This window comes from Neovison vison, chromosome 13, assembly GCF_020171115.1.
Source record: "Neovison vison isolate M4711 chromosome 13, ASM_NN_V1, whole genome shotgun sequence".
In the NCBI taxonomy this organism is placed as follows: Eukaryota; Metazoa; Chordata; class Mammalia; order Carnivora; family Mustelidae; genus Neogale; species Neogale vison.
The window spans coordinates 79587883-79604802 of record NC_058103.1 but is presented as its reverse complement, the minus strand read 5'-3'; the positions used below and the strand labels follow the sequence as shown (position 1 = coordinate 79604802).

The 16920-nt window shown below is 43.5% G+C and overlaps 1 protein-coding gene across 2 annotated transcripts; it reads left to right on the top strand.

The window, feature by feature from the left end:
* The first annotated feature begins 1924 nt into the window (after positions 1-1924).
* On the top strand, positions 1925-14978 carry DUT (deoxyuridine triphosphatase). Of its 2 annotated transcripts, none has more exons than XM_044229530.1 (7): positions 1925-2078; positions 3088-3223; positions 5758-5849; positions 7474-7518; positions 13763-13837; positions 13990-14060; positions 14486-14978. In XM_044229530.1, exons 1-7 carry the CDS (start codon positions 2054-2056, stop codon positions 14540-14542), a joined length of 501 nt encoding a protein of 166 aa, XP_044085465.1. In that variant the 5' UTR covers positions 1925-2053; the 3' UTR covers positions 14543-14978. The 2 variants fall into 2 exon arrangements, with proteins under 2 accessions (XP_044085465.1, XP_044085464.1); XM_044229529.1 differs by lacking the exon at positions 1925-2078 and adding an exon at positions 2309-2533.
* The last annotated feature ends 1942 nt before the right edge of the window (positions 14979-16920 follow it).

Below are 16920 nucleotides of genomic sequence, written 5' to 3'. Positions count from 1 at the left end.
AGGCATATATAGAATAACAAAATGCATTGATTAAAAATAAAGGGGTGGACATGAGACACCTGGGTGGTTCAGGTGATTAAGCAATGGACCTTTGATGTTGGCTCAGGTCATGATTTCAGGGTTGCCAGACCTGATCCCTGTGTTGGGCTCCAAGCTGGCTGTGCAGCCTGCTTAAGCTTCTCTCTTCCTCTGTCCCTTCTCCAACTCTCTATTTTAAAAAATGAAAAAGAAAAGAAAAAAAAATTAAGGAGTGGACAGGAAAATCAAGACTATGAGAAGGGGTCCTATACAGGGGCGTGATGAATCTCATTCATAGGACAAACATGTATCAAGCAGTCTTCTGAGCCAGACAGTAAGCTAGGCCCCAGGAATATAGTAGTGAGTGAAGACATACATGGTCCCTGCCCCCTGGAACTTCTGTTTCCTAGAGCAAATAGACAATGAGAAAAATAAATAAATAATGAAAGAAGTACAGATTGTAGTAATATATGGTGTGATTAGAAAAGATTATTGTGATGGAACACGGTGGTGAGGCCCTTCCCTGACAAAATGAACTGCATTAGACCTTCTGAGATGAGCTGAAACACAAGTGCAAACCAAGGAAGGATGTGTGTAGACTCCCAGGCGGGTAAGTTCAGTGTGTCCGTAAACTTGAGTTAGAGAGACGTTGTAGACAGAAGCGCCAGAGGTGAGCAGGATGATGGCTCTGATGAGTTTGGAAAACTAGCAGGGCCCCAGATTATGTTGCTATAGGCGAGCAAGCGGAGTCCTCAGGTGGTAGTTATTTTTTGTTCGTTTTGTTTTTAGTAAGGCAGGGCAGAACTGAAGACCCTGAGATCAAGGCACCAGCAGAAATCAAGTCGGATGCTTAACCACAGGAGTAGTCACCCATGTAAAGTTTTTCCGACGCGATAAACACAACACCAGGCAAGTGGGTGCAAGGCAAGATTTATTAAAAACACTCTCCGGGGCCAAGTTCCAGGCCTCAGGAGAAGGGGAACCAGGAAAGTCGCGCCAGGAGGAGGTGGGTACCCTCCAGCGAGGTTCCGGGACTCTGGAAAGCAGAGTGGCAGAAGTCACGCCCAAGACAGGGAGAAGGGGGCTTTTAAGGGCCTCAAGGGGAGTTCAGGGGTCTTTTGGCAAGTTTCCCTTATTTGGATATTTCGCCTGCTCGTCAGGGTCCCATTGGTCCACTGGAGCCCGGGGCTGGGGTCTCAGATTCCTGCTTGTCAGGGTCCCATTGGTCCACGGAAGCCCAGGGCGGGAGGGTTTTCAGATTCCTGCTTGGGTCCTTGTTCTCCTGTCCCAGCTCGGGTTTTGTGGCGGGGACTTTGGCCATCTTAAGCAGCCCTTTCCTTCTGCCAGCCCAACAACCCAGCGCCCCATCAGGTGGCAGATATTTAAAGGCATGGGAGAATAGTATACATAGAGTATAATCCATAACCTCATTCACAGGAATCCCAACATTTTAAAAGGAGCCAATAGGAACCTACAGAGGTGGGGCGCATAAGGCACAGCAGGAAAGGCTCGAAGATTCCTCAGCAATGCCCTAATGTTGCCATTTTTCTAAAACTGTCCTATAGTTCCCCTTTGACAAGCTGTATTACATTTTGGTTTTCAGCTTTTTTTTTGCCTTGGTTCTGGAGATAACTGGACATATTTATATCCTAGAAAACCCAGTTTACCATTACCTATGCAGTTATTTACTCATCCCTGCTGTTACTCCAGGGTAGCTCGGGATCTCGCTCGAATCCTAGCCGCTGCCCCCCTACAGGAGACCTCCCCCCGCCCTGCCCCGCCCCGCCCCGCAGTGCTTCTGTGAGTCGTAGGAAACGGCGCTGGCAACTTGAGTTGTCGCTGGGATCATCCCCAGACCATGCCCTCGCCTTCTTTTAAGGGTAAACGACACGCCGTGCACTGCGGGTGCTGTTCGGAAAGGGACACGCTGCCTTGCTCGCGGCCTAGGACGTATCACTGAACGCAGCGACTGTCACGGGCATCGTGATGCGGTTCCGTTGCTTTGCGGCTCCCCGAGATTAGAACGGGAGGAGCCATGACCGCGACTGGGGCGGCCCCAGGTAACTCAGCAGTGCGCAGAGGCCAGGCTCTGGGCCTCGAGTTAGTTCTTGCAAAACGGGCCACAAAAAAGATGCGGGTCGAAGGAGGGAGGCAGAGACGCCGTGCCTGGGGGCCCAGGGCCTGCGCCGGCCGGAGGGAGACGGATGTGCCGCCTCCGTGCGCTCTTCGTCAGACGGCGGCGGTTACTGCTTCCGAGGTCAAACGAACCCGGACGCGTCTATAGGGTGCAGACCCGGCGCGCGCCTGAGGGAGCGGAAGACCAACCAGCGCCCCAGCCTGGGGGGAATGACTCCCCTCGGCCCTCACCCCGCGCTCCGCCAGCATTTCTTTACGTCCGTGCTCCGCTCAGTGTTCAAAGACGCGCGCAGCGCCGGGCCGAGAGCCGAAGCCGCGCGGCCTCCCTTCCGGCCGCTGTCCAGCACTCGCAGCCGGAGTTGGGGCTGCCAAGGCGCCAGTAATGTCGGGGCCCGGGCTGCAAGGACGCGCCTCGTCGGGCGCGTGGGGAGGATCAGCGCCCGGCCGGCCCTCCCCGCCGACTCCGGGAATGGAGGGGGAGGAGGGGGAGGAGGCGGCGGGCCGCCAGGACCCGGAAGCCCACCGGGTTCAGGAAGCCCTCGGGGTTGGGCCCTGGATGGAGGTGCAGCCCCTCTTCGCGCGCGCGCGAGTCCTTTAGGCCCTCCTGATGGGGGAAGTGGTTGCTTTCTGTGGTGTGAGCGGGAGGCCTCCGTAGCTCTTCAAGCATGGGTTGGCTCTGTACCCTGAGCTGGAAAAGCGTGAGAAGGCGCAGGAGTTTCCTATCCCAAATCCGCTTTCCCAGAGGGCTTTGCCACCCCACGTTGAATCAGGCGTCCCCTCTCAGCCAGGATTGTGGGCTCGTCCAGGGGTGGGCCGGGCGGGAAGGGGCCGGCGGGAGATTTAAGTTCTGGCGGGCGAGCTAATTCTGTATCCATCTGTCTCCTCTGCTGCTCTCCTTTCTTGCGTTCTGTCCTGCCATGCCCTGCTCTGAAGCGACTCCCGCCACCTCCCCCAGCAAGCGGCCCCGGCCTGCGGAGGACAGCATGCGGCTTCGCTTCGTCCGGCTCTCCGAGCACGCCACCGCCCCGACCAAGGGGTCCGCGCGGGCTGCGGGCTACGACTTGTACAGGTGAGTGGGGACTCCCGGCCGCCTTCTGCCCGCCCATCGCTGCCCCACGTGGAGAAGGCCCAGTTCTGGAGTTCTAGGGCTCTCAGTCATGTTCGCTGATAACCTTGCCATCTGTTGCCACAGCTTCCAACTTCACCTGAAAGATTACAGAAACAAACCCTTTTTGCATATATGTAGGCTTCCCGTCCTTTTCTGGTGTTGAAAAATTTTAGTTTTCCTCTTTAGCATAAATTCAGTAAGAATTTGACAGAAGCGTGCAGAATGGTAACTACATATAAATGTCCGCCAAGGCATTGTTTGTTTTGCAACATTTATTGTACCCTTTCCAAGTGGAAGGTAGAGGTGAATAAGGCCCGCCTTGGCTTCAAAGCGTGGCCTGCGGGTGATGCAGGGCACAATAGGAAGAAAAGGCACGGGGGACGTCTACGTGCTGAGTGTGGAAATACCCAGGGAGGATGAATGAAAGGTGCTTCTGCCTTAAAGGAATTGTGGAATTTCTCTGTATGTCCCTATTTAAGTTCACTCCAAGTACTGGGAATGTCAGAAAGAGTACGAATATGAATCGCGTTGGGAATGTCTGTAATGCTACCACCCTTCCATTGGTTCAGCACTTTTTACCTCTACTAAAAACTTTATGTGTGCGATTTTTTAAAATCCTTGCAACAGTCCTGAAGTAGTTGTTCCTAACCTTTTTACAGGTGAGGGTACTTGTAAAGAGCTGAATTGATTGCCCCAGGGTTGGAATGTAGTAAAATATATGACCCTTAGTTCAGTGATTCCCCCTACCCTTAACTACTGTGTCCGGGTCACTGAAGCCATTAAGGTAAGTGAACAGGGATACTGGGGCGAATGGGGGTTTACTACATGACTACATCCTTAGGATTTATTTTAAAGCATCCTAGGTAATTCTATTGTGAGAACTACTGGTCTAAGTCATACAAGTATAGGAGAAGGGGAGAAAGGAGTGTGTGAGGCAAGTAATGAAGAAAGGAAAGAAAAGGAAAAGTGAGGTATGGCCTGTTACAGCTGAAAGGGATGTATTCAGTCCCTTGGTTTTCATGGATGAAAGTGGAGTGAGGGAGTAGCATGTCTGGGCATTGTGAGTCATATGAGAGATTTAGATTTAAGATACTTAAAATATCCTTCTAATGAACAAAGATGACTATATACAGAAATAGACATGGAAATAACTTCTCTCTAATAAATTAGTCTAACTATTGAAAGAGAGGAAGTCCCAATGAAAGAAGTAAAAATGTAATACTGCGTTACTAGTCTACATTAAAGTCTCCTAAATAACTCATAGTTCTGCTCATCGTAAAATCTCACATTTCTGTTGAAGGGAGCTATAGTCATAGCAACAGTAGCAGCATTTGCTGGGTGGATCTTAGAGAATCGGGTCCTTAGTAGTGCCCATCTCCAGTGATCAGCTCTGTCTGTCCCCCAGGCAGTGAGGTTCATGGTGTCGGCTTGGTAAGCTTGGTCAACTCCCGAGACCAGCAGAACAGATAAAACAAAGCTCTACTCCCCCTTCCCCCATGTTGTCCACCCGTTTTCTCCTTCCCTCTGCATGTCCTCCCTAATCATTAGAGGATTGTTAGAATAAAACGAGTTATATACAGCATTTAGGAATGTACCTGGCACAGAGTAAGGGCTTAGTAAATGTTAGCTGTTATTAGCGAGTATTTGCCCTTCTTTCTTGGCTCTTTTTCAGAGGGAAATGATCCATACGTAGCTGTGGGTTTGGTGTGTCTGGGAGTGGGTGAGTTCAGGATCTTACCATGCCACCATATTTGCACATCCCTCCTTGGTTTTTTCTTTTCTTCTTTTTATATCGTGTTAGTGAAGCATGCATCTTTGAAAAGTCTGCCTTTCTGCCAGCCCCTGCTAATATGCATATCAATTTCCCAACAGATTTTGTCTGGGGAGAACAAGATTACATGTTGATAACCTCTTAAGCCAAAAAAATTCACCAGAATGACTGTATCTAAAGGTAGCACCATTTTAAGAATCAACTAAAAGGAAATGTCTGCCACTACCTTCTTCATAAATTTTTATTTTTAAATGATCTCTACACCGAAAATGGGGCTTCAGCTCATGACCACGAGATCCAGAGTCACCTACTTGGAGCGTCTGGGTGGCTCAGTCGGTTAAGCATCTCACTCTTGGTTTCAGCTTAGCTCATGATCTCAGGGTTGTGAGATTGAGCCCTGTGTTAATTCTCTCCCTTTCCTTCTCCCACTTCTGCCCTCGCTTCTCTTTTCTCTCTCCCCATCTCTTTAAAAAAAAAAAGGAAAGGAAGAGTTACACGCTTAACCGACTGAGCCAGCCAGGCACCCCTAAACTTTTTTTTTAATCTGAAGGAAATTTAGAGTACTCAACTCTTAGATGGGTTATTGAAATTTAAGATTGCATGAATTATTTTGTCGTTATTTTATGAGATGTATTTAAAGCAATTCTATATATTTAGTCATAAGGAAGAAAAAAGAAATACAATTTTATGAATAAATACTGGTAATTTTCTTTCATTTTCCTAGTGCCTATGATTATACGCTGCCACCTATGGAGAAGGCCCTTGTGAAAACAGACATTCAGGTAGCTCTTCCTTCTGGGTGCTATGGAAGAGTAGGTAAGTGATTTAAGACATGGTAACTATTTGTCAAGCTCTTCCTTTGTGATCTCTTCCTTCATCTTAGTTCTTCCTTCATCTCAGTTTCATTCAGGGTATAAGTGAGGGAAGGGATATAGTTTGGCATGGGTCCTAAAACAAAGAAGTGCCAGCTGTGATGGCAGATACAGCTGCTTGAAAACTACATTTCAGTTACATATCTCTTTTTTGCACACACATATACGCCTACCATCCCCCAACCCTCCCCCTCTCTCTTTTCTGATTCCTTGAGCTCTTAGGAGGCTCATGTTGGCCCTGGAGTTTTTCTCTCAACTCCTCACTGAGACTGAAAACACAGGTGGTTTTTAACTGAACTCCGCCTCTGAGGATCAGACTGCATCTGAGGTTAGACGTCTTCGTGAAGATGATGAGAATGGCTAATGTTTGTAATAGAAGAAAATAGAGGCACAGTTGGGCTAATGGCACACAGCATCTTTTATCCTGAGAGTAAAACTTTTGCTTCTCTTCGCTCAGAGTCCATCAGACCATTTAGCCTTTCCCCCTTTGGGTGTTCTCCCATGGGGTATGTTGGGGTCACGGGTACCCTTCAGGTACCATCAAAGTGGGAAGAGCTATGACAACGAAGAGCCGGTCGCTGTCACTGGAGAGAGCATTCAAAATGTTCTTAAATTGCATAATCACTTTCTAGCTTCAGAGTAAACTTGAAGGAACAAATGAACTGTGGGTGGGAAGGGGCTAGACCACCACCGTCTTGTGACCATGAGTGTGAGAACTGCTCATACTTCTGCCTTTCAAAGAAAAACGAGATGGGCTCTTTCTTTATCTCCTTTTGGTAGCATTTGGCTGAGAGTATTTTGGGGGGTGGAGATGAGGAGATGGAATTGAAATAAAAGGAAAAGCAGGAAGCAGCAGCATTTAATGACAAGTGCCTGATTTAAGTTATTCTGGAATAGAAAACTAGAAGCTGGAGTAATTAATGAGAGGCCTGATGCTCAAGTCAACAAATGTAAGGTACTGATACCAGGCCTTTTATCTTACTCTGGTTCGTTTGTTTATACAGACATGTCATTCAGCATTTGAATTAAGAGTAAGATTCCCAGTTTCTAGGCTAAGCTCTGCTACTCATTGATTAAGTTTATATCTGTCTCTCCACTCTCCTCCTCTGCCCTCTTCCCATCTAGACTGCATCATGTTTAGATCTCCCATCTTAAAACAAAAGTCTTCTTCCTCAGCCCTGTTCACTGCCAGCTGCAGTCCGTCCTTTGTGGCAGACTGCTTGAAAGCGTTGGCCGAGGTTGTCCCCAGTTGCTCACCTCTCAGTCTACCCCAGTGGTCCACTGCCAGGCCACCGCGAATCCTCAATGGACTGAAGTCGTGTGGGACTGATTTAAGCTGCCTTTGAATTAAACTTTTGTCGAGTTTTTCTACACTGTTCTTTCCTATTTTAAAAAACAGTATAATAAATAGATTCTTGGGTCCAGAACCATCTGCTAAAGTTAAGATGAAGAGGTAGATGTCTTAGGAGAAGAGAGTGGCATGCTGAAATTGTGTAAATTACATCCAGTATTGTATCTCCCCCTGCAAAGGGGCCCACTTCCTTTTTGTTTTTGTTTTTGTTTTTTAGCTCCCCGTTCTGGCTTGGCTGCAAAACACTTCATCGATGTAGGAGGTAATATGTTTACAATTTCATTCTGTAAATACGTGCTTGTGTTTACTTTGCCTTTGCTTAACAGGTGGTAATCAAATGACAGATTCAAGACAAGAAAATGATTTTTGTTCTTTTACCTCTTTAGAAAGTTCCACCTCTGAAATAATAAACAATCGTGATGCAGTTTCAGATATTATTTGGTTATGTCTAATTTTAAAGTGACCATGATGAAATGCATGTTGTTTTACTAATAGGCTAACTAGACATTATCCTATGGATAGGATTTTTGCCGTGGCTTAGTGATAATCTGCATTTAGTTCAAAAATGACTCTATTCTTAAAAGAAAGTTAGTATTATAAGGGTAGGGAAAGCTTTCATGTCATTTTTTTAAGCAAGTATGTTTTGCTTAAGTAATTAAATTATTTAAGCATAGCTGTTAAATTATTTAAGCAAAAGTTTACAGAAAATGCAGGTCAGTCTTGTAAGAATTTTCATACCTGTATAAGAGAGCTATCCACATTTGGCAAAATACAAAAAGTGACTCCCTAGGTTAGAAGAGAAAACACTATGCTTCCCTATCTACATTTTTTGTCAAGCGAGTACTTAGCGACTCCTGTTTGCCTTATGATAAATCCTTACATCTCCCAAAGTCAACAACTTCATTGTAGAGCCCCTTTCATGAAGAGCCCCATCCGTGCTTGGCCCTCGTGCTGTCCGCTGCCTAACCACCCTCACCGTCAGGAAATTCTCCCCTTTCTGATACTGCGTTCCATCTCCTTTCTGGAGTACTGACCTTTGTCCCGACTTGTATTCCCATTGTAGTGAGCAGAGTGCCTCACCTAATTAGGTATCTTGGCTCTCCAATTCGTGGGTATGCTAGATTTTCCAAATCCCTCCATACTTACACAGCTACTTTATTTATTTATTTATTTATTTATTTATTTATTTGACAGAAATCACAGGTAGGCAGAGAGGCAGGCAGAGAGAGGGGGAAGCAGGCTCTCTGCGGGGCTCCATCTCAGGACCTTGGGATCATGACCTAAGCCTGAGCGGAAGACAGGCTTTAACCCACTGAGCCACCCAGGCGCCCAACAAAGCTACTTTTTAGCAGATAGAGAACTGACTTAGAGATGATCCCAAGCAGACATATAAACCCTGGAATCTTCACCCGTGATTCTAGTCCCTCTGTTCTTTATGCTGCAGTTAAATGCTGGGTGTCCCCTCACTTCATCTCTCACCAACCAGGTGCTGCCCTAAATTAGCTTGCCATTAACTGGTGCTGCAGGCATTAAGTAAGGAATGAGGCATGTCTGGGGCTTGTCTCTGGCCTGCCCTTAAGCCTCCCCTTAGTATCACTAGGTGGTGCTGTGGGGCAAGACAGGATTCCCAAGGCGGCCCTTTCTTGGGGACTGAAGAGAAGCCAGGTTTGACACAGCAGGGATGACCAGCCCCTTTGGCTTGAGAATTGCCTGGGCTTAGTTATGCTTGCTTTTCAAAAATACTTTTATAACATCAAGTATGGTAATTTAGGACTGTAACTTCAGAATATAAGAGGTTGCATATATTTTTAAGGAAATTTCAAAGGGTTGTGAAAGGAACATGGGCTTTGGAGTAGCAACTAGACTTGGATCTCAGCTTTGTCATTCATTGGCTAGTTAGTACTTTCTGAGCCTCAGTTTGCTCTTCCATTGAATGAAAATTAGTGTGCCTGCCTCACAAGGATAGGAGGATTGAGTAATAATATATGCAACACATCTCTTGGCACTTATTAGACCCTGTAAGTTATATTACTTTTCTTTTCTTTTCTATTTTTCTTTTTTTTAATTTGACAGATAGATCACATGTAGGCAGAGAGGCAGGCAGAGAGAGGGAGGAGGAAGTAGGCTTTCCATGGAGCAGAGAGGCCGATGTGGGGCTTGATCCCAGGACCCTGAGATCATGACCCGAGCCGAAGGCAGAGGCCTTAACCCACTGGGCCACCCAGTTGCCCCTATAAGTTATATTTCTTATAGAGAATTCATAACTTTTTTTTAATGTGGAAACGTTTTTGTGTTTTGGTTTTTTTCTGACTTTGTAACTAATTTTTGTTCTGTTTAAAACAACCTTCTGAAAGATTCATGTAAACAAAACGGAAAGTTAGTTTGCCTGGTGGTTGGTGTGGTATTATTCATAAAATCACATTGTGGTGTGTTCTTGGATGCAGAGTCTCTTAAAAAATGTCTCTTAGGCACACGTTTATCATAGTTGGCCACAGTTTTTACTTCGGAAGAGAGATGTTGTTAGAAATCCCAGGCTGTAATTAAGGGTCAAAGGGAAAAGTTGAGTATGCAGGATTCTGTTCAGAATTCACATCTGGTAGGTGTGGATAGTTTTCACTAAAGAAGGTTTCCAACAAATGACATGCCAAAGTCTTGACACAGTAAAACTTTTGCCTGAAGTCAGTTAATTACTCTGCCAGTTCCAGTGTATGATTTTTCCAGTGATAACTTCAAAATACTTTCTGCTTTCTCATGAAGAGAAATATCTCTGATGCTTATGTTCCTTATGTAGAAAAAGAATGTCTTGGGCTTTTCTTGAAGGTCAGATTGCCTCTGAGTAATAAATAAACTTGGAACAATTGGATTTTTCATATGGTTGGCATTCATGCTAAAAACAAAGTATTATTGAGGATGCATTTTCTTTTTCTGCCATACATTTTAGTTGACTTTGAACAGCTTCATTTCTTTTAGTTAGTTAGTTAAAAGGGTTTTCACATCTCTGTGTGCGAAACATAAAATCTTGGTGGATATCTGGCTTTATAGAATTCAAGACACCCGATTCGTGGGTATGCTAGATTTGAGTTTGATGAGACTACCTGATAGCTAAGTAGCAAAGGTCTTTCCAAAAGGGATCATTTTTGTGTGGGAGAAGATGCCATATAGTTAAAACATAAATACTTATAGATCATAGGTAAAAGATTTAAATACCCAAACAAACTGATAAGGGAAATTGTGCAATGAGGGAATAAATCATAAATAAAATATAAAATAGGCATATAAATGTGCAACAGACATACAGAGGAAAAACATTCTAACCTCATTAGTCATCAGGGAAATGCAAAGTAAAGCCATGAGATACCATTTTTCACTCATCACAGTGGCCAGAATTTTTTTTAGGATTTTTTTTTAAGATTTTATTGAATTTTTTAAAAGATTTTATTTATTTATTTGGCAGAGAGAGACCCGACGAGAGGGAACACAAGCAGGGGGTGTGGGAGAAGAGCGAGAGAGAAGCAGGCTTCCCACTGAGCAGGGAGCCTGATATGGGGCTCAATCCCAGGACCCTGAGCCGAAAGTAGATGCTTAACAACTGAGTCACCCAGGAGCCTCGAATTTTTTTTCAATTGATTTTTTTTTTTTTTTAAGATTTTTATTTTATTTATTTGACAGAGAGAGAGAGATCACAAGTAGGCAGAGAAGCAGGCAGAAGTAGGTTCCCTGCTGAGCAGAGCCCGATGCGCTCTATCCCAGGACCCTGGGATCATGACCTGAGCTGAAGACAGAGGCTTAACCCACAAGCCACCCAGACACCCCTTGAATTTTTTTTTAATTGGGGGTGTCTGGGTGCCTCAGTTGATTAAGCGTCCAACTTTTGGTTTCAGCTCAGGTCGTGAGATCAGGCCCCATGTCAGGCTCCTGGCTCCATGTTCAGCAGAGTTTGCTTGAGAGTCTCTCTCCCTCTTCCTCTCTCCTTACCCCTCCCCCCACTCACATGCGTACTTTCAAATAAATAAGTCTTTAAAAAAAAAGATTGCTGTCATTTGGTACTGGTAAGGACTTTGGAATTGGGCATTCTTAAATATCGCTGATAGAAGTTTGAATTGCTATACTTTTTTTGCAAGGTAATCTAGAAATATCCATTAAAATTTTAAATGTACACACCCTTTGATCAGGGAAGTGCCTTCTGGAAACCTTTTACTGAGACTGAAAATCGCTAAAATACAAGGACATCTGACAGCTGACAAATATACAAGAAAGTAATATGTAAAATCTTTTACTGTAACATTGGCTACCCGAGGGAAGGTAGGGGAACATTTATTTTATATGTATGTGTAGTATTTGTGTAATCTAAGGTTTTTCTTACAAAGTAGAAACTAAGAGTTCAGAAGTCTGTCTGCATTGTCTTCATTGAGCCCCTTCCAGACAAATGAGTACTTGCCTGCACTTGAGATCTCCAGCTCAGAGATTCTATGGTCTTCTGGGGTCACATGTTCCATCAGGGAATAGCGTGTTCTCCGCAGGGGTTTCTCCACTGAATCTCATCCAGGTTGTTCTACAGCCAGAACTTTCTGTGTATAGTAATACAGAAAACAGCTGGTCCCATCGTTCTACCAATTACACATTAAGGACTAATTTAATGGTCAAGTGGCAGTGGGGAAAGATGCCAGTTTTCAGGATTCTTTGAATTGGTCAAGGTTTTGTTTCTGTGCAGCTAGAAAAGACTGTTTCCTTCAGTCTAGACATGATATGAACGAGCTCTGCTGCCTTTCTGCTACTTATCTACCCCTCCTTCTCACAGTTTAAAATTACTTATCTTTGGGACACCTGGGTGGCTGCCTTCACCTCAAGTCAAGATCCCCGGGGGATTGGTCCCGGATCAGGTTCCTTGCTCAGCGGGGAGCCTGCTTCTCCCTCTGCCTGCTGTTACCCCTGCCTGTGCTCTCTCTTTGACAAATAAAATAAGCATTTTAAAAAATTAGTTATCTTTAATTCAAACTCTTAAAAATGTTATGTCAGGAACCTTTAAGAAGGCTCAGTTTGATTTCATTTATCCCTAGTAAGTTATTCATAAAGCACAAGGATTCATTTAAACTTCTTCTATAATTCTCTGGAGAAATCTAAAAGGTTGGTATTTCTGAGTACTTTACCCCGTGCTGGATTTTTCCCTCCTACAAGAAAATCGAAAGGGAAGGCTGGCTTTTGTTCTTTAAAAAAAAAAAAAAAAAATTTTTTTTTTTTTTTTTTTCAGTTGACCTTCAAATAATTATGAGTTTGGTCAGTCAGCATTGATACCCATTGAGGTACATTCCTGATTATTTTTCTTTTCTTTTCTTTTTCTTTAATAAGAGTTTTGTGTGTTTGGTTTTTAGAAGGTGGGGTGTTATTAATACATAAGCTATAACTTGGAGCTACATTTAATTGGGGTCCCATGAGTCCTAGCCACCATCTAACAAACTGGGGGGAAAGAATGAACATGTATAAAAGGAAATTGGCAGTGGGGAGGATGAGAAGGAAGAGAAGTGACTCCTAATAGGGGATTTTGTTTCAGGGTAATGAAAATGGTCCCCCAAACTGATTGTGGTGATGGTTGCACAGTTCCACAATTCTGAATATTCTAAGAACCGCTGAGTTGTGAATTATATTAGTATTAAAGGGGGAAACAGGAAGGCCTGCTACACCTGTGTTATCTGTGCTTGTGTTTATGGAAACATTTTTAAGTTCTTGGCTCAAAGTTAAATGCCAACAAGCCTGGTAAATGGACCTCTCTGGGCCAAGGCAGGGCCCTGGCTCAAGTCCTCTCCTGCAAAGATTTGTTGTCCCTGTGTTTGTAATCTCAAGCAGGTCCTGATCACACACGGTGTTACGGAAAAGTGTGCTCATTACTAGGCTGATGTGCAAATGTCTTCCGAGAGCTCATGCTCTAAGAAGGGCTGGTGGCTCACATTAAAAAGAGAGGTGGAATATGAATGGAAGGATTCACCTCCATTTTTGTTATAAAATGAGTGTTCTGATATTAGCCGGCCTGAGGCTTAACAGCGTCAGCACTGAGTAATTCCACTGCAGATCTTCAGGCTATTGGACATTTTTATTTATGACTCCATCATATTTCAATCTGGATATTAGTGGGAAGCAGCTACCAGGAAAGCCCTTAAAGCCCAAGTTGTACTTTTCTTCTGGTCTTTTTAGCAGGTATGCAGCAGATGCACAGGAGTTTGGGAGTGAGGATGACCCATCTGAGATCCTAAGTACCTACTCCCAGTTTAGAATAGGAAATAGCACCATCTGTAAGGGTGACAGGTGGGAAAATTAGGACCATTCTATGTATTTGCATTTTAGTAAGACTCATTTCTTAGTTTCCAGACTTTACCTAGTTCCAGAGCAAGATTCACTTACTTGTTTGTGAGGATTAAAATCTCGGAGCTACATAAGAATGGTTTTGAGGTAATCGTATACCCTCAGTGTTTTGGTAGCATAAACTGCGCTCATGTTACTCTTCTTTTCCTTAGCTGGCGTCATAGATGAAGATTATAGAGGAAATGTGGGTGTCGTGCTATTTAATTTTGGCAAAGAAAAGTTTGAAGGTATGTTAAATGCATTTAGTCACATAAATGCAGTGAATTTTCTGAATCCTGAGTGTCTGGATAACACGTGCTCCCTCTAATTCTGACTGTACAGGCATGATTAGAGAAAGCATTAATAAACTATCAGTAATAAACTCTTATTTCCTTTCAAGTCAAAAAGGGAGATCGGATCGCACAGCTCATTTGTGAACGGATTTTTTATCCAGAAATAGAGGAAGTGCAGGTAAGTATCATAAAAGCCAAGCAGGGAATAAATGATGTCACCTCTTCCGTGAAGGGAAAATTACAATTTCAAGGGTTTCCTATGCTATTTGTAACTAAATAATAGCACATATAATAGTCCTATTTAAAGCAAAATTAAAAACTTCGTTTTAGAATTTCATGAAATTTTTTTTAAGCTATTATATGGCATTACTTGGGTAATAAATCATTTAAGTATACCCTGAAATTCTTTTTCTCTTAGCTTTTTTGAAAATTTCCCAGTATTTTATTTATGGAGCTTTAAAAAAAAACTGATTTTCTTTTTGTAATCTCTTTGAAAGAATAAAAGTCTTACAGCAAGAGTAAAAGTCTAACAGGTTAGGAGCTAGAGAGAACTGAAGGAGAACTGAAATTAACTATCTGGCAACCATCTTTATGTCTTTTCAGGTTTTAGATGACACTGAAAGGGGTTCAGGAGGTTTTGGTTCCACTGGGAAGAATTAAGTTATGCCAAGAATAGAAAATGAGAAAACATACTTTTTCTTAAGTTTTTGCTTAAAGTGTTTTGGTGTTTTGCACATCTGTAAATGTAATAGCTTTAGTTTCTAAAACTGTTTGGTTCTCTTAGGAATTAGGAAAAGATACCTCTGTTGGGGGTGTCCCATAAAACCTGACATGCTTATGTTTTTACACATCTGATTATTGTATAAATCTGTGTGGTGACCTAATACAAACTGTTTATTTTTTTAATTGGATGTATATCGATTACAGACCCAAAAAACCCTGTGTAATTTAATTCACTAAATGCTTTCTCTTCAATTTATTTAGTTGCTTTGTGAATCATAAGCAGTGCCTTTCATTCGACGAATTTGAATTCTTTCACAGATACAAATTATTGTATGAAGTGAACTAAAAAGATAATAAAAAGAAGTTGAAGTTATTCCTTGTTCGTACCTTCTCTTCATTGCTCTCAAAAATGTTTGTGATCTCTGGGCTCCTGGGTGGCTTATTGGGTTAAGCGTCTGCCTTTGGCTCAGGCCATGATCCCGGGGTCCTGAGATGGAGCCTCACGTAGGGCTCCTTGCTCAGTGGGAAGCCTGCTTCTCCCCTCCCTCTGCCTGCTACTTCCCTGCTTGTGCTCTCTGTCTGTCAAATAAATAAAATCTTAAAAAGAATGTTTTGGGTTTTTTTAAAGATTTTATTAGTTTGACAGAGTGATCAGTAGGCAGAGAGATAGGGGAAGCACGCTCCCTGCGGAGCACAGAGCCTGATGCTGGGCTCCATCGCAGGACCCTGAGACCATGACCCGAGTAAAAGGCAGAGGCTTAACCCACTGAGCCACCCAGGTGCCCCCCAAAAGTTTTTGATCTTAAGATTCTTAGTGACATTTGGGAAGAAGAGAATCCTTAGGTTCGTTTTTTAAATTACTGTTATTTTGGGAGGGGGTGGAGAGAGGAAGAGAGAATCTTAATCGCGCTCCATGCTTAGCATGGAGCCAACACCGGGCTTAATTTCATGACCCTGAGATCATGATCTGAGCCAAAATCAAGAGTTGGACTTTTAACCCACTGAGCCACCCAGGCAGCCCTATTGTTATCTTTTATTCATCCTTTCAGTAGGTCCCATGTTGGCTGGGTAGAGCTGTGTTTGTGAAAGGAGTTGTAACCTGGGTATTTGCAGATGGTTGGTTCTTCTGATTTCATTCCATCGAATAAATTGTACAAGTTGTGTGAGTTTCCCTCAAACAACGATATCACACACAGCGATAATAGGCCATAGGCAATTTAATAGGGATAAAGTACATAATGATGTGTGTTGGGGCCGCTGGGTTTGTTTATCCCAGGTATTTTGAGTTACTCTGTGTGAGCAGCGTGCCCTTGCAGGTACGGGGGCTGAGTTTGTGCATTAACTTGATGGACCTTGTCTGCAGCTTTCCAGGCATGCTTTCCTGTGCTATATGCCCAGACCCCTTTGCACCAGGGCTTTGGGTATCACTAAGGCTTTGCTGGTCAGACGTCCTGGTGTTGGATTCACGGGACATCATTTTGCGAGTGTGGGCCATACAGATGGGGGGTGCTTCTAGAGCTGGTGGCCCTCAGCTGCCCAATTCCTGGAAGCATAGGCTAGAGTTTGTTTCTTCTCTCCTCCCAGTGAATCTTTAGGCCATGTTATAACCTGCAATGTAGTATTTTCCAGCTGTGGGTCTCAATTCATTGGTGAGTCATGAAATCAACTCCTCGAGTGCATTTTTAAAAATTAAATAGAGAAACAGCTGAGGACAACCCACGTCAGATGGGTAAATATTGTGAACATTGTTTGAATTACATATTTGTGTGTTCATTGTATACTGGGTCATGATATAAATTATTTCTGCAGTCAATAAAATTCAAATAAATCTCTTAGTGCTCAACTAGTGGATTCTATTCTCTGAACCCTGACCAGTACATAGTAACAGTTGAGTAAGAACAAATGGTATGATGTGACTGCCAAGAGATTTGGCTTAGCTCACACTGTTAATATTCGTTCCACTTACTGAAAGTCTGCTTTACTTCTACAAACTGCTTGTTTTTCTCATAGCATACCTGTGGGAGAGTAGATAAAACACTCTTTATAGATGACAAAAGTGGGTACAGAAATGTTGAGTAACTTGCTTAGTATTTCATCTCATGACCATGGTCAAAACTTAGGTCCTGTGGCTTCAAAGTCCATGTTCTTTGCAGTATCTTCAGTCTTCCGAGTGGTAGAGAGAATACAAAAGGGAAGAGATGGCTAATGACAGTCCTCTAATTTATTTGTACCTGGCGTCCGTTTCCATCTGGGCCCCATACTCAAGGGAGGTTGTTCAGATCTGAAGCTACTCTGAAAGAGACTTGGAACCATGC

What these genes read in the sequence shown, in the direction of transcription:
- DUT (XM_044229529.1), top strand. Translation starts at nt 2,365, where the DNA reads ATGACTCCCCTCGGCCCTCACCCCGCGCTCCGCCAGCATTTCTTTACG. An exon ending in TGGCAAAGAAAAGTTTGAAG is followed by an intron (nt 13,838 to 13,989) that starts GTATGTTAAATG and finishes TTTCCTTTCAAG; the next exon opens with TCAAAAAGGGAGATCGGATC. An exon ending in CAGAAATAGAGGAAGTGCAG is followed by an intron (nt 14,061 to 14,485) that starts GTAAGTATCATA and finishes ATGTCTTTTCAG; the next exon opens with GTTTTAGATGACACTGAAAG.